The sequence below is a fragment of the Terrapene carolina genome, unplaced genomic scaffold, assembly GCF_002925995.2.
Source record: "Terrapene carolina triunguis isolate 2854851 unplaced genomic scaffold, T_m_triunguis-2.0 Scaffold374, whole genome shotgun sequence".
Lineage (NCBI taxonomy): Eukaryota > Metazoa > Chordata > Testudines > Emydidae > Terrapene > Terrapene triunguis.
The window spans coordinates 9,005,950-9,028,139 of record NW_020664725.1 but is presented as its reverse complement, the minus strand read 5'-3'; the positions used below and the strand labels follow the sequence as shown (position 1 = coordinate 9,028,139).

Sequence of the window (22,190 nt, the reverse complement as noted above, 5' to 3'; positions counted from 1 at the left end):
TCTGGGAGCTGTAGTCCCCCCCTTCTCCCCCATTGAGGCTCTCGCATTGGCCGCTGGGCAGGGGGCAGGTCTTAAAGGCATTGCACGTTTGCATAACGTTTATTGCCCGCCGACCTTCAGTAGGCGGAGAGGCAGGCAGCCTGGGTCCGCTCCCGCATCCCCAAGCCGCTGTGCAGCCAGGAGCATCCCTCCCCCCGCAGAGAGAGGGGCTGCTGCACCCGCAGCTGGTGAGGGGAGCCCTGGCGGGGGGGGAGGGGGGGAGGGGAAGCAAGCCCTGGGCATCATGGGGATATGGGGTAGGGGGAGGAAACTGGGGAGCAATGACTGTTACCAGCAAAGTTGCCCATTAGCAGACATCAGGATGGTCCAACACCTACCACTGGAGGATTCAAACCGGCCACCTAGAGCTGCAAGGCTCTGTCCCCTGAACCATCCAGCGCTCCCAGGATAGGACACCAGCGGCTGGCACCTAGGAGAGGGAATGTTTATACCCTTCCTGCAGCAACAGCATAGCTGGCGCCCAGTCTGCTGCAGGGGTGGGAGAAAGGGGAAGGTGGACAGGGAGAAAAGGAACATTTGTTTCCCCCCCCATCTTCAAAGGGTCCCAGATTATTGACAGGCCAAAATATGTACAAATGTCCAACGTTAAGCAGTGGAAGAGCAGCTGTCTGGAGAGTCTTCAGCCCTGATATATATTATAAATCACAGCAAAATACTAACATAATAGCCAATTTTTACTTCTTTAAATGAATGGAATGGTTTCTCACTCTTTTTGCTTGAATAAGTGGTAACAGCAAGTGTTTCCCGACCTGTATTCTCCCCCACCCCCCAGGTGCCTCTGCTTGCAGAGAAACTAGTTCAAGGAAGCCAGAGATGCCTCGGCCAGGCAAAAAGAGAAGCAGAGCAACCTTGGCAGGTCTGTACAGAAGTCTTAACCCGCTCAACAGCTGTAGCTTTTTGGCTGTTGGGTTCTCATATTTGGGTGTGGGTTCCAGTTGATAGTGAAAACATGGACAAATACTCTCTGTACTTGCCTGTAAGCTGCCCACCTTTACATAGGCCAGGATTTTGCAGATTGTGTGTTTCTCTTCTATAAATTGTCTGGGAGACCCCTATGGGCCTGACAGGAGTTTTTCCATCTATATAATAAGGGACAATGATGTTTCCCTACAGCACAAGAGTGTTGGGAGATTTAATTAATTAATATTTGAAAAGCATCATCTTTAGATTGTCCACTGTTAAGGTACTCGAAGTCAAAATACTATGTAGCATTGTTATTACACTACTTGCTATGACACAGAAGAGTATTATCAAATAACTAACCAACTGCGTTAGAGGCAATGTGACTTAGCGGTTAGGACTTGGGAAGTTGTATTCCCGCCTCTGCTATTGATTTGCTGTGCAAACTTGGGCAAGTCACTTTTTCTCTCTGTGCCTCTGTTACCCGCTCTCTTGGCTGCATGCTATTTAAGTTTTTAACCATTTTCAGGCAGAGACTGTCTCTTAGTATCTAGCACAGTGGAGCCTGTACCTCTGAGGCTTCTAGGTGCTGGAGTACAGGAGATTAAAAATAAAGTACACGGTGATGTACAATTTTTGTATGTTCACTTTTGGGCTACTCCACAGAGTTTGGCTGCCTGCACTTAGTTTCTCATCTGTTGGTACAAAGTAGTCCAGTTGTTGCATTTCATTAGGGCCAGTTTTCTGAGTCAAGCTAATACACTATTGTGGCTTTTCTATATTTAAACAACAGTACGAGCAAAACCTTGGCAATCACTAGACCACAGCTGTCAACCAACAGTAAAAACTCCTGTATTTTTTTTTTTAACCTTGGAACACATTCCAGATATGCTGGAAATCTTTGTAAGTGAGGTCAACTGCCTAAGCTAGGGGCTGGGATCCACCAAAAACTCCTTTTCTAGCCAAATGTTGTCCCATATCAAGCCCGCTGGGATGCAAGTCAGGTGTTTACAGCAATTGGCAAATTAGGAAACAATGTGTTCTGATTTCTCCACTCACGTTGTGTTTGTTTAAAGATAAAGAGGGGCCTGCTACTAAATTCGCCAAAAGTAAGATTCAGGAGGAGGAAGAATCCATGATGCCTGCAGCTAAGGAGAGGAATTCAAAGCCCGTGGGGAGCGGCACAGGAAAGGCTACCAAGAAGGAGGCCTGCCCTAGCGTGCAGGGAAGCAAGCAAGCGTACAGCCACTGGCTGATGAAATCAGAGCCGGAGAGCAGGTTCGAGAAGGGAGTGGATGTGAAAGTAAGCACTGGATCTTCCTTACTGTCACCATCCCAGCACGTGTGCTCAGGGATGAGGAGGAATGGAAACTTTTATTTTTAGTTACAGGTTCTGTTTAATGTCAAAATTACCTTATTTCTTTCTTTCACAATGAAGAGTCACCCTCTTCTCAAATACCCTTCTCTTTCTGGGAGCACGCGCACACAGATTTCATTCTCCTCCAGGCCCAGAGAGATCCTGTAAGAAAGCCACACCAGGCACTGTGTGTGGAACTCAGTGTATGTACCTTGTGACCACGAATGATTGAATTGACCCTGCTAGGATTTTTAATCCGTGGCAGCAGGGAGTCTTTCTATTTCAGACCTGGTCCTTAGACTGCCAAAGCATTCCCTCTACAGCTTAACTTTCTTTACTTTAAACCAAGCAGGGACCAAAAGCTTTGTAAACCAGACAGTATGATGAGAGATGCCCTAGAAACACATGAATGTACATAGACAATAAGAAAGGCCTCTGTCCATTAAATCCAAATTATAATCCAAGTCTAACCTCCTGTTTTTAATTTGATTGGGCAGTTCGGCATTGAAGACTTAAAGGCTCAACCCAATCAGACAGCATGCTGGGATGGAGTCAGGAATTACCAGGTAAGGAGCAGTGATTGAAGGCCCGGATTGCAAATACAGCATTGCTGAAATATCACTATTGAAAACAATAAGAAAACAAAAATTAGCTCTCTTCATAAATGCCGAACTGCAGGCAAAATAGAGGACGTGTCCACCCTGCCTGTTCCTGTGCCCAAATTCTTCCCCTGCGTACACGAAGCCAATTGTTCCTACTTGCTGCACTTTGGTAAGAGCATATGTGGCTAATTATCTATGGCTTAACAAAAAAATAATCTCCCCAGACATATTCAGACAGGCCAGTCCTCTGGAAAGTCACCTGATTTTTCTGTCTGGTTTCAGAAAGAAATATGCAGGTTCAAAGCAAACATCAACCCTCATTTCTTGTCTTTTCCTTTCCTCTTCATTTTTTTCCTGCAAAGCCCCAGCTAACGTGACTCCAGCTTCTTGTCTATGTAGTTTTCTGTTCCGGCACACTGGTACAGTGGGAAATCTAAGCACAATTTTGTCTGTGTAAACAAAATCAGCTTTGCTGCTTGTTCTGTAACAGGGAACGTCAGACTCCTGCAGTTGCTGAATGAGGATGGCAGAGCTGCTGAATTCCAATAGACTTTATAGCTACTAAGACCCTGGGTCTTCAGTCTGTTTTTCTTACTTGAACTTAGAGGAAAAAAACATCTTGACATTTGTAGGAATGTTTGTACGAGCAGGTCTGAAGCACCACTGGCCTCTGCACTTCCATTCTTCCTTCCTGTTTCATTAAGCAGCTAATGGGGACAGCCTTTTGAAACCTTCCTATAGGGGATATTGCAGGCCCTCCTCATAGCTTAATTACAAAGTTCAATGGTCTCTTCTTTAATCATCTGACAGGCACGGAATTTCATGAGAGACATGAAAGTTGGGCAAGAAGCATTTTTCTATCACAGTAACTGCAAAGAGCCTGGGATTGCTGGAATTATCAAGGTGAGAGCCTCTTGCTAATCCTTGCAACAGTGAAATACTTCACTGCTGGTCTATTGGAAACAGAAGTAAAATTAGCCCTGCTCCTACCTCAACCCCCGAGAAATGCAAGAGTAGCCTAATCATTAGTTGTGAAGAGCCTACAATCACTGGTTCACAGACCAGCAGTGCTGACCCCCCCCCCCCCTTCACCCTTCCCCAATAGAAACAGAACCAATTTATGCGATCTCACTGGTTTCATGCTAGAGTGTTTCCAGACAAGGCAATAAAGTTATGCCAGATTTACACCAGTGTCCGAATAGAATCTGGCTCATTGAGTTCCACACAATTGTCTGTGTAGGCAGTCTTTCGGATTAGACTTGAAGCAGCTGACCTCTGTGGGCATGCAAGATTTTAAGAGTACATGGGTATCCCAATCTCTTGCCCACCATTGCGGTGCACTGGCGCATTGTTGCTCTCAGTGTTTTTTAAAATGCTTTGGGCAGAGATTGTAAAGAAGCTCATCCTATTAGAATGGAGCTCCTATGGTCATATCCAGGGAGCAACTGGCTAACTCTGCAGCAGTATTGCCCCATTACTCCTCATCAAGATCTTTTGGTGGACACCTCATATCTTCTGCTGCTAGGAATACTTAGCTGGCTGATCATGAGAGGTATAGGCAGAGTGCAGGAACTCCAGTCCCTGAGCATTCATTCTATCAGATGCCCTGCTTCAACACTCAATGACTTTATCCCCTGAGATGTGCACTTTTGGCTGCTATTAGTTAGGGCCTTGAATTCTATGCACAGTTCTGACTGCAACCTTAGGCAAGTTCCTTAAACCTCTGACTCAGTTTACCCATTTGGAAACTGCATATACCTTACCAAGCTCAGAGGGTGCCTAGATAGCTACTTAATATTTGTAAAGCCTAGTAGTGAAAGGCGTGCTAAAGGTGTTGCTTTTGATATGCCCTTCCGCTCATTTATGGTGGGTCAGGAGGTGTCAACAACTCTAGTCTTACTCAGGAGTCTCTGCTCTGCTTCCCTTTTTATTTTAGATTGTGAAGGAGGCTTACCCAGACCACACTCAATTTGACAAGAAGGACCCTCACTACGATTCCTCCAGTACCAAGGAGAACCCCAAGTGGTCAATGGTAACGTATTAAGTTACACACACAGCCAGTTCTGAACATTGATGTGGTGGGCAGAGGAAGGGAGAGAATCTGATGGCCTCCCTGGTCTATCAAAGCCCCTGTTCGAACCTACACCACCTCTGTCATAAGAGGGAATTCATTCCAGTTGTTTCCCTGTTCCTTTGCTCTACCTTGGCCCCCATCCTGGAGAAGGCGGAGATCCATATACACTTAAGTTCTTACCACCTCACTTGGAAACCCTGCTGCCTGAAAACAGAACCTGTAGCCCCTCTGTAGTGCAGAGCTCAGTGGCCAGGGGAGGAAGATTACTCTGCACACCTTTAAGTCCCAAGCTGAGTCTACACTAGGCAGTGTTCATTCTTAAAGCACAAGAACATAGCTGTAGGGTAGTATTAGACATTAGCCCTACATCCCTAATAAAGGTCTTGTCCCCCAACAAGGAAATGGACTCCTTGCTCTAATGCAGTGGCTCTCAACCTTTCCAGACTAGTGTACCCCTTTCAGGAGTCTGATTTGTCTTCCCAATCCCCAAGTTTCACCTCACTTAAAAACTACTTGCTTACAAAATCAGACCTAAAAATACAAAAGCATCACAGCACATTATGACTGAAAAATTGCCGACTTTCTCATTTTTTACCATCTAATTATAAAATAAATCAATTGGACTATAAATATTGTACTTACATTTCAGTGTGTAGTATATAGAGCAGTATAAACAAGTCATTGTATGACATTTTCGTTTGTACTGACTTCACTAGTGCATTTTGTGTCGCCTGTTGTAAAACTAGGCAAATATCTAGATGAGTTGCTGTACCCCCTGGAAGACCTCTGCATACCCCTGGTTGAGAACCACTGCTCTAATGTCAGTAGTTCTTGTCTATCTCTAACAACTGTGCTCCCTCACTGCCCATGTCTCCCCACTCACCAGGTGGACGTCCAATTTGTGCGGATGACTAAGCGCTTCATCCCCCTGTCCGAGCTGAAGGCTCAACACCAGGCACATAGAGCTTCGGGAGGCCCGCTGAAGGACATGACACTCTTCACCAGGCAGAGGCTCTCTGTCCAGCCCCTGACAGATGGTAAGAACCTTCCCCTTACTAGGGAGATCTTGATAAGATTCCTGCTAAGGAGAACCCCTTGCTTAGGACACTAGTGTGTTCCGCTTCTGACTCTCTTTTCCTGCCCCTTCACCCAGAGGAATTTGAATTTGTCTTGAGCCTTGAAGAGAAACCAAGTTAGACAGACTGCAGCAGCAGGACCCGTCAAGGCTGAAAATTCCCCTCCTCCAGCCAGGACCCTCCCTTCCAAATTTATATTCTCAAACCCAACCCCAGGGAAGACGCTGCGAGCGGACCAAAAGGAGGTGTATATATTCACTGTTATTTTGGTGTATCATGCTTATTTTTAAATAAAGCTTTTTTAAAGTCAGTGATACCTACTTGATTTTTCAGGGATGGGGAAGGGTTTGCAGCCCCTCTTTACTACAGAGAGAACAAGAAAAGAGCTTGCCTTCCTGATTCCATTTACGATAGGCGGTGCCAAGACACACAAGGCTCCTTCCACTCTTCAGTGCAAACCCTTCTGTGCTGCAGAGGGACAGAGATCTCTCAAGAGCAAGTATACACATTCAGCAAAGCAGGCTGCCTGGAGAGTTTAAGACCGGATTTCAAGTTTTTAATACTGTAGCCTTTAGGGCCTAATGATGTGGGCTGTGGTTTAATCCTTGTGCTGGGCTAGTGATCGGGGGCAGTTCACTTACTGAGCTTGCTCTAGGTCAGGGTTTTTCAAACTAGGGGTCGGGACTCCTCAGGGGGTCGTGAGATCATTACATGGGGGGTCGTGAGCTGTCAACCTCCACCCCAAATCTCGCTTGCCTCCAGTATTTATAATGCTATTAAATATATTAAAGTGTGTTTAATTTATTGGGGGGGTTGCACTCAGAGGCTTGCGATATGAAAGGGGTCACCAGTAAAAAAAGTTTGAGACCCACTGCTCTAGGTCCTGGTAAAAGGAGAAAAAACAACCCACTGGGATTGAATAGCTGTAAAAGTCACCCATCAGCACGGCTCTAGGTGCACTTTACATGGGTTAAAGTGGGGCCAATTAACTTCTCAGTAAGAAGCACTTCTGCTCCACACCTTTAGAGACAGCACAGTGAGAGAACAGGCTGGGTTCTTCCTCCCTCAGGTGCCTGCTGAGTGCCTGGCCTGAGGATAGGTAGGATAGTTCAGAACTGCAACGTAAAACAAGTCGGAGAAACCAATGCACAGCATTTAAAAGCCTAGAATGGCCCTTTTAATCCAAGAGACAAAAAACAAATTTTAAAATACAGCCATTGAAAAGATGATGAATTAAGAAACATGTAAACACTGCAGAGGCTAAATTACAAGTTGCACTGCTTGGTTCAGTACCTATGCACCACTCCCCACAGTGAGAATCTGCTTGGAAGAGAGGGGACACCCACAGCACAGGATAAAACAACTCAGCATGGGCTGGGCTGCGAAAGCCACAATAGTTCCCCGCTCCTCTTATTAAACAGTTGTCTTTTTCTTTTCTGTAGTTTGAGTTGAATTTTCATGTCTGTCCTCTCAAGAGCCAATCATTACAGATGGGGCAGGTATCATTACCCCGAACACAGGGCATAATAGAAAGCAGGTTGAATGATCTAATCAGAGAAGGTAAAAATGTGGGGAGGGGTGACTCTCAAGCCTCGTCCTATGATGGGGGACACGCAGGTGAGGAAAAGTTAGCAAAAGGAAACATTTTGGCTCATGCACCTTTTCTGACTAATTCCTCTCACAGTGACAAGCAGATGCTGTCTGAAAATCTTCCGGGGAGGGGAGAGGGGGATTTCCATCTTTAGGCAATCTCCTCAGGTCCATCACTGATCCTGTTTCACCACTCACCTAATGCAGAGACGTGTTCACCCACTGGGCTTCTTAACACCAACACATACTACAACGAAGAGAAGTATTCAAGCACAAAGGGATTTCAGGATGGCTGTTTTGAGATGAGGCAAAGGGGAGAGTGGGTCAGGGTGCAGCTGGGTTAGGCTCAGCCACACAGATACCGTCTGTTACCCGGACTGTCTCCCAAAGGGAGCCTCACCTGTTTTCAAATGATTGTGCATTGCCACGGCACACCTGGATCCCTCTCAATGGGGTAGAAGCAGAGCAGGTTAGCCGCCGAAGTAGCGTCCACGTTCGTTTGCTACACGAGGCCCAAAGCACACCGCTATCCCTACGCGTGATGTAAAAAAGCAGCTGCCTTTAATAGGACTTGGCTTCAGTCTGAGGGAGGAGACTGCCATTCCAGTCCACAGCAGGGACCTCTCACGTACAGAGGCAGAGTAAGCCACACATCCTCACTACGACAGTGCAGAACACGGTGTGACACTAGTGTTCACAGCAGAGAAGAGGCAATTAACGTCCCCTGGGATGGAGCAGGACTCTCCATCTAGGATAAGAACCATAGCCCTACGTGTGACTGAGTGAAAATAAAACTTAGTTCGGCAAGCAGAAAACACATTTATCACTGAACTACAGCAGCTTTCTTACTACGCAAACATCACCCCCTCCCACCCAGACCCCACCATCACTACAGGCACCAGGGCACTGTCTCACACACAGCACGTTGCAGAAGATGCTTTAACTTCCCAGCAGCAAGAGAACAGCTCTACATCCAACCAGAGGACATTTCAGATTCAGAAGCAAGCCTGGCAGAACATCAGGAAAATCATCAGTACAGCTCCCATTATAGAGGGAGTTGATGTCCCGGTTTAGTTCAGGTTTCTGTCTCCATATGCTGGTTGGAGGTTTTATTACCTGCTTCCTAGAAAGGGATCTAAAAAGGATGGAGAACATCTAAATCCAGTCCATCAGTTAAGTCTAAAAGACCATCTCTGAACTTTAAAGGAGGGCTGATCCCACTTAACTCAGAAGATTAAATGGAGTTTATTTTAAGAGTGAAAGACATCCCATACTCAGGTCCTCAGATAGCTTCATGCCCAAAGACACCACCACTACTGTTCTCATCAGGCCCAACTGATCAAGAGCTGTCTATGGAAGCAAAAAGTTTTGCCTGCCATCTTGCTTCATTTCACTTAGCAGCACCTACAGGCCAGTAACTCCTTAAACAAAGGTGTCCCATTTGCTAGGAATAGCAATAGCCCATCCCAGGTGCTCAGGGGGTATCCTTCAAGCCTTTTGCATACAGGTGCATTTAAAGAACACCCCCGTGTCCCCTTCTGTCCCACCCTACTACTCTTTCAGATAATTTTCAGCCAATCAGGGAAGTCCGCATGAGGTTTAACCACAGCACCACTGGGGTGAATCCTAGAGACAGATGAAGCAGAGTTTCATTCAGATAAATTGGAAACAAGGAGAAAGCCAGAAGGGAAACAGTCCATCATTTACTGCAGCACTTCAGAGGCTGCACAGGCCACTGCACTGATGCTGCTCTCTCACACCCCACAACGCTTTTCCCTGTACAACTGCTAAGGAGACCTGACTGCAACTGCTTCCCAGAACAGCATGTGGAATCTGTACAACCACTCTATTACACTCTCTTCTATCTCCAACATACACAAGCTTCCCAGGGCTCAGCTGCACCAGCGTGGCTCTATCATACAGCATGGATTACAAACTACAGCCTGACCTCCCGGAGGCGAGACTATCAAGGCTCTGTGCACTCTCTTTCATTGGCCAGTTTCCTCCCTGACTCACTCTGCCTAGCAGCTCTGCTAGCTCTCCCATACCTCGTCTGCCCTTTCCAGTATCCATACGCCTGTCAATTCCACTCTCAGCTACTATCTGCGTTTTTAAATGTTAACTATCCCCCCTGCTCCCCCCGAGACGCTGCATCCATGAGCTCCCAAGGCAGGGACACCAAGGCAGCAGCATCTGCTACGCGGCACAACCTGGCTCTATTATTCACAGGGCTGATTCAACTAATTATATAACCGTTTGCAGCAGAGACTCCAGGAACAGCACGGGGGAGGGGTAAAGGGGGGGGACATCAGGCAGGCTACACCTCAAGCTTAAACTCCACTCACACACACTCCCGCCTTCCAGCTAAAATGCTTCATCAGGCTCCCTCCTCCCACTCACCTCACGAGGGCTTCTCGATGGCAGCAAAATGCCTTCCTACATGCCCAAAGTGACACCCCTACCGCAGAGGAGGCGCAACAAATTTCCCCTTCCCCCTCCCGCCTCCCCACTGCCATGCTGAAGGGGTCTCATGGCAACGGGAAAGCCAGGCAGCCCAATGGCCCCTGCATGTGTAAAAGCAGCCTACCCCAGAGGAATGTAGGAGGTTGGGGAGCACCGAGGTACGTTCAACTTTGTGCCGTGGTTGCTGTAGCTTACATTGCCCCTTCCCAACCCTACTGGTCCTTCGAAGATCAGAATTAAGTCAAAAAACTGATATTGATTTTCATAAGTCTCTGGTGAAATATTTTCTTTTCCCCTCGTTGCTGCTGCCGGCCCCGGACACTTGGGTTCTGCAGCAGCCTCGCTCCACAGGGTCTTTCACTGCCGGCTGTTGTTTTCTGCAGGCTGGCTGGGGGTCCTGGCCTCAGCATGGGAGGACGTCCCCTCAAACCGCTGAGAGGCAATGGCTGCCTGGTGGGACATGCTCTTCCTCACAATGTCTCCTTTCCGCCATAGCACCACCTCCTGTCAGACAGCAGGACACCGTTAGGACATGCAGCAGCTACGCTGGCCCCACCCACGATGTACTCATAGGTCTGAACATCTGCCTAAGCTGCTGGAGCAGTAACTTGCATCCATCCCCATATGCTGGCCTATTCCACTCTCCATCCTTCAGCTGGGAAAGGCCATTACAGCTTCAAGAGAGGGGCCCAGGCAGTGCAGACCTCTGGAAGGCCAGATGGTAGCACTCCACAGAGGATGGGCCAGAGGCAACCACTAGATGTCAGGTCTGTCCTAGTATGTTGGGCAACATTGCCGTGGTTAATGCAGTGCAGAGAATTGATAGGGGGATTACGGTGGATAAGCCCTCTCCGAGGACCATCCCTAACAGACCCAGATACCCAGGTGCATTCTCTATCCACACCCCAAATGATCTGGCTCCAGTGGGTACCCAGGGAGGAGCATCTTCCCCCACACCACCAGCCAGGTTGTCCAACATTTTTCTGTTGCTAGTTATAATGGAGCACCTGAAGCAGCACTTGACTGGCTGGCTACAGTCCACCCCATGGTGCAGTCACACCCTTTCTCACCTGCTGTTTGAAGTAGCGCCTTTCTTCTTCATCTATCAGTACCAGGTTGAGGTAATAACGCACTGAGAACTTCTTATTGATGTCCCTCATAGTGGGTGTCAGCTCATAGCCTGCCAGGAAGAGTCTGATTGGAATGGACTCCCCTGCAAAAGGCATGAGTGTAGGCACAACATATTGAGTCAAATCTTACAAGGACAGTACCGGCACAATAAGGTAAAACCAGAGCAAGCTAACGCCTCCAACTCTGTGCCTGAGTCTGGCATACCTTATCACTGCTGGATGGGGTTTGGGCCAAGTGCCCTCGGCTCCCACAGAATAGCAGTTAGCATGCTTACTCCTTAGCAGGGTCATGCCCTTTGTGGCAAGCGTCCTTCCTCCACTTCAATAGCACAGGGTTCCCTTCATTGCCCACAGCATTGGAGGAGAAAGAGAATGGAATGACATTCCTTCTAGCTACTGACATGGGAGTTCTAGAACATACCTGCAAGTCACCACTGCTGAACACTATCATCCAGAGAGACCAGTTCTCTCAGGGGATTGGCAATGAGGTAAGATACCCCCTTTCAGCGCTATGTTCTGAGACCAGGCCCAGGTCAGTAGCGGAAGTCTATTCCTAACTGTGCCACTGACTTGCTAGGAGACTTAAAGACACCAGCAATGTGCCTCAATTTCCCCCACGTTTGTAAGCTGCCATGAGATTCACCAGTGAAGAGGGATGCACGAACCAGCTATTACCACACAAGAAAACAGGCACTCAGTTGAAGACAGATGACAACTTTATGGGACTCACAGTAGGTTCCACATTCCTGCAAAAATTAATGGTGCAAAACAAGCTCTGGTCCCCCAAAGATTCTAGGAGAGGAATATAAATGGTTCCCCATTCCTTCTCACCTCTCACAGGTGCCCCATCCATGATCTCATATTTAGCTATTGTATCATTCTCGTGGTAAACATTGGGGCCGGTCCCTGTTGTCTCTCTCTTGATGATATCTATCTCCATGTGTTTGATCTTGATCCGCACCAACAGGAAGTAGATTTTTCCAACAATCACATCTTTTAAGTGGTACCTTGGGAGGATAGGCAAGACAGCCATGATCAATTTTGGTCTCTGCACATCAGAGCAGGAAACAAGTTGACAAGCTGGAATGTGCCTGTCAGACACTTCCCCATTCTCCTCAGGGCCCACTTCAGATTCCATGGGCAGCCCAGCCACATGTTCTGGGCTGCTCCAAGCGATAACCATGCATTCATGCTCAATTCTCTGGGCATCAGCAAGTCTGAGTGGGATTACTGGATAAAATGAGGAGACATCTTAGGCTGGACATTCATAAGAACTTCCCAACAACAAGATCCAAGTCGCCCAGTGGCAATTGCTTAGGTAATTTAAAACAAACACTGCAGGAGGACGCTCCAGCACTGGGTGGGAAGGATGGACTAGATGTAGTCTAAACTGGTAATTTCCAACTTCTGTGCCTGAGTTAACAGCCACATAGTCCCACATTTAATCACGCCATCCTGGCAAACAGCAGAAGCTGTGCCATTGGGCCACTCGGGACTCAGAACAATGGGAGTACTCAATCCGACTAAAATAAACCCACCTTCATCCCAATTCTATGCACCCCCTCAGTATGTGGGTGCAGATGCCTCCATCTGGATAAAGCACATTCCAGGGTGGTGGTGAGAGGGGAGAGATCTAAAGCAGGAACAGTCTCAGCACTTCAGTGAACAGCCTGCCATCCACAATAGGGAACAGGGAGAGCTAAGATAAATTACAGGGCCCCACCTAAAGTCTACAACAGGAGCTGCCTCTGCATATCTAGTCGAGTTAAGCAGCCTCTAAGGGTACGTCTACACAACAATCAGACTTGCGCGACTGGCCCGTGCTAGCTGACTCGGGCTAAGGGGCTGTTTCATTGCTGTAGACTTCTGGGCTCAGGCTGCAGCCTGGGGTTCTAGGACCCTGCAAGGTGCAAGGGTCCCAGAGCTGCAACCTGAGCCCGGAAGTCTGCACTGCAATGAAACAGCCCCATGAGCCAGCTGTGGTTTTTGTTGGTTTTTTTTTTGCAGTGGAGACATGACCTAGGAGTCCCACCCGGCCTACCCAGCAGGCTGCATCCCCTCACGCAGGAAGTTCTACTCAGCAGCCGTTCTCAGGACACTTACTTGGATTTGTTATACTCAAACTCGATGTGCAGGCAATCCTCGATTCCCACCTCCATCTTGATAGAGGAATTGAGCTCCGGGTAGGTGCTGAGTGTGTGCACGACGATGTCCATCTCCTTCACCACATCATTTAATCTGCGGCTGACGGTCGCTCGGAGGAAGTACCTGAAAGGGGAACACCTCATCCATTAGAACCCTTGCAGACTACCTCATTGGGTGCAAAAGCCATGGCGGAAGGCGTTAGGGTGGAGGAGAGAGGACTGTGGGCTTTGATGGAGCCGCTGAGACCATCTGGTCCATGCAGTCCAGTAACCTGCCTCCTGTAGTGGACAATACCTGATGGTTTAGAAGAAGGTGAAAGTCCTTTGTAGTGCACTTGAGCAATTGTACATTGCTGTACATAGGGGAGATGTTCCAGCCTGAACCCTATGGCTTATTGCCCTAAAGCATGAGATGTGAATACACTAACCACCACCTAGGTAACTAAATATCGATCATAAAATTATCCAGCCCTCTTAAATGCAGCCACAGCATTTGACTCATTGACTAGATTTCAAGGGGACAGCCCAACTCTGAAATAGGATTTGCAATTTGTAAACAACAACATGTAAGCAAGGCATTTCTTTGCATCTAAGCCACGATTAAAATAAGCAGGCCTGATTACCAAACTACTGAAACACATTTAACTGTCTCTGCTGGAGACTGAAGCAAATGACCAGACATTGCTCTTTTATTGCCAAATAAATTGGAAGCATTTGGGAATCAGAAGAGATTTTGGTTTCCCTTATTTTTTAAACAAGAAAAAAAAAAAAAGGAGCAACTCAAGGGTGATGCACTTGCACAAGAGAAGCCATGACAGGCTGCATTTTACTACTGAGCCCGCCGCACAGCTTCTGGAACTGCACTCAGTGCTTGACATGCTGTCCCAAGACGGCGCTGCATTCCATTATCACAAGTGTTGATAATTTAACATTCCATTTCAGCCAAGGATCAGATGCACAGAGCCTTCGGCTGGCGTGAGCGATCGCAGTTGCAGCACAGACAAGAGATATCAAGAAGTAACTGCAGACTGGAGGAACAGAGGGGAAGCCAGAGAGAGAAGCGTGGGTTTTAGAAGAGGGGGAGAAAGAGGAATGACAAAAAGGGCCGAGACCTCCCTTTTCAAATGTGTGGCTTTCACAGGAGTTGGTAGATTTTCCACAGATTTTCTAGGCATCCCACACATAGTATCTGAACTGTCAATCCACCCCCATGCCCTAGTGCTTCAACACGAAATGGGACTATACCGTGACCCCCCCACACAAACAGCAGCTTGAGGGGCTCAACACACATGCATGCACATGAAGGGCCACAATTCAGTTTAAAAGGGAAAGTCCAGTAAACTCTGTATTTACTAGAGAGATACAGATTAGAAATTAATTTCTTCAGCAGCCTTTAGAAATTATCAGCACCGCTCTGTTCTCTCTACAGGGTTAAGTGGGAGTGTGGTGCCCCTCTCAGCTGGGAATAGCATTTTATCAATATTTCCTCCCTGCTGGGGGGAAACAGCTCGGGCTGGAATGCCTGGGAAATCAGATTTTAGAAGTTACTGTCAGCTTGTTTTAAAATGATAGAAAATGGTTAGTTTAACAGCAGTTCAATCACTTTTCAATGACACGCCCCTCTTAAACAATTAACACTCCTGAGCTCTGATTTCCCATGGGTTTCAAAGGCAAGACCCATTCCCCATGGCCCTAGTCTATGGGCTTGTCTACACTGGCACTTTACAGCTCTGCAACTTTCTGTGAAAAAACACCCCCCTGAGCACAGCAAGTTTCAGGACTGTGAAGTGCCACTGCAGACAGTGCACGAGCGCTGGTAGCTATGCCCATCATGGAGGTGTTTTTTTTTAAGAGCGGTGGAAGAGCGGTGTGACTACACAAGCCACGTTAAAGTGCTACTGCGGCAGTGCTTTAACGTTGCCCGTGTAGACTAGCCCTATGTCATCACACTGTCAAAGTTGTCAGTTCCCTATTGGATTTTCAGTTGTTCCTTATTATATTTAAGGTAGATTGTAGTTCTATCTATTCTTCCTAATTCGACTCTTAGACATAGGCATTAGACCCTCGTGCTGCTGTAGGGCTATGAGGTCCAGATACATGCCCTGGTCGTGGGAGCCCTGGGCGCATGGGACCCCCACAACAAGCTGGTACTGAGAGCGGGCGGAGTCGGTCGACGCTACGCCTGGCTCATGAGACAGCTCATGGTGTCTGACACCATCAGGTGGTCCAGAGACATCTACATGGAACACATCACGGGACACCACCAGTACCAAGTCGAGTAACCGAGAACACTGACCAGGGAAATAACCCACTTCCTTCCCTGATGAACCGAGGGACGCACCCTACCCATGTACTTATTCTCTACGCCAATATCAACTTGGACTCTTAATACATTCCATGGGTGGCGTACCCAAGCTCCCTGCCCCCACCTCCACCCTGAGGCGCCCCCCCCGTGGCAGCTCCCCTCCTCCCCCCGGGGAGCCGTGCAGTAGCTCCCCACCCCAGCTCACCTCTGCTCGGCCTCCTCCCCAAGCATGCCACCCCTGCTCTAATTTTCCTCCCCTCCCAGGCTTGTGGCGCCAAACAGCTGATTGGTGCTGCAAGCCTGGGAGGCGGGAGAAGTGGAGCGGCAACTGCGCGCTCGGGGAGGGGGCGTAGGAACACTGTAAAAAAAAATGGGGGCACCGCTTTTTGGCGCCCCCAAATCTTGGTGCCCTAGGCAACCACCTAGTTTGCCTAAATGGTAGCACCGGCCCTGGCTGGTTATGTGATATGTATGTACCTCGTGAACCTTGTAACCGATACTTGCAATCCCCCATAACCCAAGCCCGACCCCAGATGTACAGTACCTTCCCTCTTAACTTGCGTAAATTTGATTTTAAACATTAACTTTAATAAAATTTTTAAATCTGTGGGTGTGTGTTCATTTGGGGTACATTGGGTACTGTAGCTCTTACTAGAAAGACACTCCATGAAAACTAATGCACAGGGAGAAGGCTGAAGCTTGGGACTGGGAGAAACCCGACCGCAGGAGACTCACCGTAACTTCACGTTCTGCCCTGTGTAGGACTCATATGGTTTTTCCACATGTGTGAATTCAAAGTCGAATGTCTGTGACTGGGTGAACTCACCAGGACGGGCCAGATCCTTCACCAGAGAGACAAATTCATGGTGGTTGCCCCGGTCATAGTAGAGCTCTAGGAAGAGAATATTCGGTTAGGCAGTGCTGCTCACTCCCATGTGAGGAGGTCAGCTTTGGGAGAAGAACTGTACCAAATGGGCATGGCAAAAAGGAACCAGTCCCCTACAAAGCCTCTTCCCCATTCTATCCCTTCTCCTCCACTTCCCAGAGAGAGAACGTCTCCCTGGAAATCCTGAGGTTCAAACACAAAGGGCCATGCTTCATCCAGCCCCAACTGGGCCAGATACACAGTGAGAGGAGTGAGCCAGGGTATAAAGAGTAGAGATGCACAGTTAGGTCCTTGGCCCATCACAGGCCCAAGCTCATTTGGAAGTGCCGGTAAAAACGAGGATCCGATTTTGCAGATTGGTTTGTGCACCCTAGAAATCAGCAGTGCTGTTCCCCTCACTGGACAGCTCATGTTCGCACAGTGGCTTACATTCTCCTCTCTCACGCGCATGACAGAGTCCAATACAACGGAAGGAGTGCTCTCTTAATGGTTCGATTTAGCAAGTCTAGACTCCTGGGTTCCATTCTTGGGTCTGCCACTAATTTATTGTGACGCCCTCAATACTTCCCTCTTCCGTATGCTTTTTTCCTCATCAATAAAATGGGGTCAGCTACCCATCCCCTTTGCTACTTTAGTATCTGTAAATTGCTTGAGGATCCTCAAAGAGTGTCATCCTCCATTGTACAAGTAGAAAAGAAACAAGACATCCCATGAGCTCATGCAAAATATCCAACCCACAGGTAGGGGAACAGGACAGGGTGGTGTCAAAAATAACTGAGAAGGTTGGTAAATATTCCACTCCCATGAAAGCAGGTGAAGAGAGAGGAGACAAAGAAAGCAGGAGCGGAGATTCCCATGATGTCTCTTCAGCTTTACTCACTTACCCCTACCTACAAAAACAAACCAGAACATCTACGTGGGTCAGTTTAATCAAGGTTAATATATCCAGACTACCTGCAAAGACAAGGAACCATCACAGAGCAAATCAGCAGCTAGTGCCATCCCTTCTCTCATCACTTCCTGCAGAGCCTAGGCACTGGACTTCTAACCAGTAAAAAACAGCCTCAAGACTTCCCCAAAATGGGGAAAGCAGAGACAAAGCAGAAGTGTGGGGCTACGAGGCTTCCATCTATCATTGCTCATGCCTCTCAAAGAAGGTTAAAGCAACAGAAAACGCAGAGGTGGCCCCATTAGCTCCAGGGAACAAAAAAAGGTAAAGAACCCCATTGATTCCACAGTATGCCAGCACTCAGCATATGACCATGCAGAGAACACATCTTCAAGGGGTAAAGCTGAGCTGATGGCTCTATGGTGGATACATGTATGGCCAGGGAAATGTTAGGGAACAAGGGTATGCGTGGACGAGTTGCTCAAACCAGCTGCAGATGAAAAGGCAGACATTTTCCTGCGCCCTCCCAATTGTTCCAGCGGTTCTCCAAACATAGCCGCGACCAAGTGACCATCTTTAATATAAGGTGGCCCATAGAAACTACAGCCCCTAGAATGTAATTTTCCATCTTGATCCAAGATAACAGAAAGTGACCCACTGGGGGACCTGTATTCAGCTCACTATTATACACAACGGTAAAGGCAATCTACTCCAGTTTCCTGTATGCTGTCCTCCCAGAAAGTTGCCAAAACAGCCCTTTGGTTAGGAAAAGTTTGGGCAACCCTCATTCTTACAATCTGGAGCTGAAGTCACAGCTAAGACAAGGTCAAATATTATCACATGTCCACTGAACCCCGCTACAGAGGCTTTCTGAAGGGCTGTCTTGTTGTTAGGGCACTAGCCTGGGACTCAGGAGATCTGGGTTCAGCTCCCATCTCTGCCACAGCCTCAACGTGTGACCCTGGGCAAGTCACTTACTGTGTGCCTTATCTCCCCAGCTGTAAAATATGGGATAACGCTTTATCTTGCCCACACTTTTGTCCACCTTACCTCTTTAGACTGGAAGCTCTTCGGGGTTAGAATGATCTCTACTGTGTTTGTACAGCACCTAGCATAATGAAGCCCTGATCTTGGTTGGGTCCTCTGGGCGCTAATGTAATACAATGATATAATAAAGGATCTCTCCATTCAATACACCTCCACAAAGAGAGAGGAGGGATGCTCTTTTATGTGATGGGGAGGGAATGCAGGAGCGACATACAAAGAGACATGGACTCATCTCACGGCACAATGCCAAAGGCAACGACTGAGTTTAAACTGGGAAAAAACAGACTGCCAGCGTACTAGGCTCCCAGCAACTATTGCCAGGGGCTGAGATTGGCACTTAAACCTTTAGAGGAGGAATTGAGGATTTTTCATATTTAAAAAGACATTAGCACGTCAAACGTTAGAAAAAAATCCCCGTTTGAGTTGTTCAGCAAAGCCAGAGCTTTCCATTACGACTTTTTTTTTTAAAATTTACCAACCTTTTTAGGATGATCTCAGAGAACAGTTACTGCAGACAGACGGATGTCCAAAAAGGAATCTGCACTATCCATCCATCAGAGGAGAAACTGTCCTGGACGTTAACCAGAGAATCAGATACAGGACTCCTGAATTGTATTCCCAGCTCCATCACAGACCCTATGATCTTAAACAAATCACACCACTTCCCTGTGTTCAGTACCCCATCTGTAAAATGGGGGTAATGCCTACTTCCTCACCTCTGAGAGTCTAAATCCCTACTGTGAGGCATTTGGAGATGGAAGATGCTATGGACGCACAATCAGTTATACCATCTTTAAGACTACTGGGGCTGTTTTTTTGTTTTGTTTAAAGGTAATATAACCAAGCACAACCTGGACCTCAAGTCTGGTTATGAAAGCTCTCTTTATACCTGTAACAGACACATACTACTTATGTAGTGCTTCATGAAGTCAAAGCACTGAGCAAATGAATCAGTCTTCAAAACTCCTCTATAAATATTATTTTTGGAATATCGTTAACACCCAGAAGTCCTAGTTATGGACCAAGACTCTGTTGCGCTAGATGCTGTACAAACACAGAACAAAAAAACACTCTGCCTTCCCCAAAGAGCTTACAACCTAAGCACTCATTTTCCAAATGGGGAAATGAGACAGGTGGAGTGCCTGTCCAAGGCTGCACAGACAGGCAGTGGCGGAACAGAGAGGAAAGCTCATGCTCAGTTTACTCTGGAGATTTTAAACCCAGAGGCAGGTTATAATCCAGTTTCTGATAATGGGGCCTGTTTATATATAATTAGTTATGTGCTTTCTCTGAATGCAGAAGTGTAACATGAGGTGCAAGTGGAGAAAATCAGAAGAGAAATTAAGTAAAGATGGTGGGGCTGGGTGGGGGAAAACATCAATTTAATCTTCTGTGCCAAGGGATTTACAAGGAAATGTTATCCATCCCAAGTTGAAAATGTTGATCACATTGATGTGCAGGTGAACAGCTTCTACCGAGATTTTTAGAGCAGACAGGGCCACGGATTTAAGGTCTTGTCTGAAAAGTCCCACAGATGCATGGTACAGAGTTAATAAACGAATAAAAACTGTGCAAGTTTATCACTTCTTTTAACTCAGATGAGTCCACGAAATGTTTAGTTCTTTATAAAAATGGCATAGTGGGTATGGCAAGCACCTTCCCTCCTATTATGGGGGGAGGGAAGCACTTCTCTAAATTGGGTTCACACAATATAAAATCGCCAAATTCAAACTGCAATCACAGACATAACAGCTCAGATACCAGGTGACTTTATATGGATAAGTGGGCTCGGCCAACCCAACAGGATGAGCAGAATCAATGAAGCTGGGGACAGCAAGCTTTGAAAGGAAAGGAAGCTGACCCACAAGGGTAGTTCGCTTCTGGGGCATAGCTCATGAATTGAAATGTGCACATACACCAGCTGGTCTGTTGCCTCATGCCCTCAATATAACAATTACCTCCCAAGGCAGCCCTGCCCATCACATACAATGTAATCAATAGCACAGTAAATGCAGCTAGAGATGTAGCAACATGTTAATAAAAAGAATGGGGAATAATAAAGAACTCAGTTTTAAGGGATGCTGCTGCCAAGATATTAGAACTTAAAAACAACCCTGGAGGTTTGAATCTGAATTTAAAAATCTCTCTCTATATATTTCAGAGCTCAGGTCACTGAATGAGCAGAAACAGGAAAATAGGATGAGAGAGAACAATGACCTGGAAAAGGAGTGGTAATACCTCCACTCTGCACAGACACAAGGGTATAGAACACATGGATTGTGCAAACCTAAAACGGGATTTGAAATAATTTCTGATACTCAAGGGACTTTTCAGTGTAATTACAAGACGCTGGGGATCATAACCCAGTTTCCGAGAACAGGATGCACTGTAACTATATTCCCATTTCCTAGGCTAATGGAGACGGAACCTTGCCAGTGTTAACATTTAAGTACATTCAACCTGGAGGAATTACTAATGCAAAACAAATAAATAAGGCTCCATGCAATGCACTGCTATGTATTGCTGCCCTCACTGAAGGGGTTTAGTTTTTTGAATTTCAGAGGGGAAAGAGCAATCAGACTCCAACCAGAGGACTCACTGCAGGATGGCAGGCCCATGACTGTGTTGCAAGCAAGCTTTAGGAAGCTGTGAGCCCAACCCACTCCTCCATGCTGGTACAAATTACCGCTCCCCTCCACCCTCCCAATTAAAGTCCCTGATGTTCCACCATGCAATACTCACACCCCCTCATTCCCCTCTCACCAATTTGTCCGATGAACTCCACCTTGATGCCTTGGTGCTCCAGCCGCTTGTTTGGGTGCTTGAGGGTGAGGGTGACCCGACCTGATACTGTCTCCCCATCATAGAAGAGGAAATATTTCTCCTTTTTGCCCTCTTCAGTCTTGTGCTCAGCCCTGCGCCTGCTCTCTGCATCGCTCAGCACCAGCTCCAACTCCGCACTCTGCCCAAACCCAAAGAAGCTCATCTCACTGCTGGGGAGGAGGGGACAATCCCAGAGGGCGAGTGGGGTTGCTGTGGGGAATGGGGTGTACTACTCCAGGGAACACTGGAGAAGTGGCAGCGTTTGAGGATTTTGTTTTCTTCAAGGGGCTCAAATACTATGGCGATGGATGCAGTACAGAAACCCAGATAAGGAGAGGGGATGTAATCCAGTTTTGGGGATGAAGACTGTAATGCTAAAGGATCCTGGGGAGGTTCAATCCTAGCAAGCTGGGGGACTTCAGGATGGAAGAGGGTTCAATACAGCTCAAAGGCACTAGAGGGATATATATTTCTGGGGGAAAGGGATAAAGTAACCTCAGAGCGCTAGAGGGCTCCTGTTGCTTAGGTAGGGGAGTATGTTGCAACCCAGAAGGCTGCAGCTTAGGGAAGGGTGGTCCAATGCAACCAAGAGAGGGCCTAGAAAGCTGCTTAGAAGGGCGATGTAACAGCCTAAGGAGCTGCTGCTGTTTAGGAAAGGGATGCAGCACAAAGGTCGCCTACGGAGTCTGCAGCCGCTGCTAGGAGATGAATTACAAGGGAGGGCCGCGGCAGCTGGAGACAGAGGGGTTCAATGCACCCCGGGGGGCTCTGCTGCCTCTTACCTTCACTACTCAGGAAGGGGTGGGGGTGCTGGGTAACAAAACGGGAGCACTTACCGCTTGGG

At 47.4% G+C, this 22,190-nt stretch overlaps 2 protein-coding genes across 2 annotated transcripts; one reads left to right on the top strand and one right to left on the bottom strand.

Annotated features, from left to right (window-relative positions):
* Positions 1-123: 123 nt before the first annotated feature.
* THYN1 (thymocyte nuclear protein 1) lies at positions 124-6,343 on the top strand. The gene is made up of 8 exons (XM_026657961.2): positions 124-227; positions 833-916; positions 2,037-2,263; positions 2,815-2,883; positions 3,730-3,822; positions 4,856-4,951; positions 5,880-6,030; positions 6,147-6,343. The coding sequence occupies exons 2-8, from the start codon at positions 874-876 to the stop codon at positions 6,188-6,190; spliced, it is 723 nt and encodes a 240-aa protein (XP_026513746.1). The 5' UTR covers positions 124-227; positions 833-873; the 3' UTR covers positions 6,191-6,343.
* Positions 6,344-7,217: 874 nt separating this feature from the next.
* Positions 7,218-22,184, bottom strand: VPS26B (VPS26, retromer complex component B). Its single transcript, XM_024198730.3, has 6 exons — positions 21,287-22,184; positions 16,437-16,593; positions 13,356-13,520; positions 12,084-12,259; positions 11,193-11,335; positions 7,218-10,626 (listed from the first exon to the last, which is right to left on the bottom strand). Exons 1-6 carry the CDS (start codon positions 21,507-21,509, stop codon positions 10,480-10,482), a joined length of 1,011 nt encoding a protein of 336 aa, XP_024054498.1. The 5' UTR covers positions 21,510-22,184; the 3' UTR covers positions 7,218-10,479.
* Positions 22,185-22,190: the final 6 nt, after the last annotated feature.

Bases quoted from the DNA above. Each gene is read 5' to 3' on its own strand.
- THYN1 (XM_026657961.2), top strand. From the start codon at position 874: ATGCCTCGGCCAGGCAAAAAGAGAAGCAGAGCAACCTTGGCAG. The intron at 917-2,036 runs GTCTGTACAGAA...GTTTGTTTAAAG, and splicing joins AAGCAGAGCAACCTTGGCAG to ATAAAGAGGGGCCTGCTACT. The intron at 4,952-5,879 runs GTAACGTATTAA...CCCACTCACCAG, and splicing joins AGAACCCCAAGTGGTCAATG to GTGGACGTCCAATTTGTGCG.
- VPS26B (XM_024198730.3), bottom strand. From the start codon at position 21,509: ATGAGCTTCTTTGGGTTTGGGCAGAGTGCGGAGTTGGAGCTGGTGCTG. The intron at 12,260-13,355 runs GTAAGTGTCCTG...TATCCTCCCAAG, and splicing joins TTTGAGTATAACAAATCCAA to GTACCACTTAAAAGATGTGA. The intron at 11,336-12,083 runs GTGAGAAGGAAT...TGCCTTTTGCAG, and splicing joins GGATGGGGCACCTGTGAGAG to GGGAGTCCATTCCAATCAGA.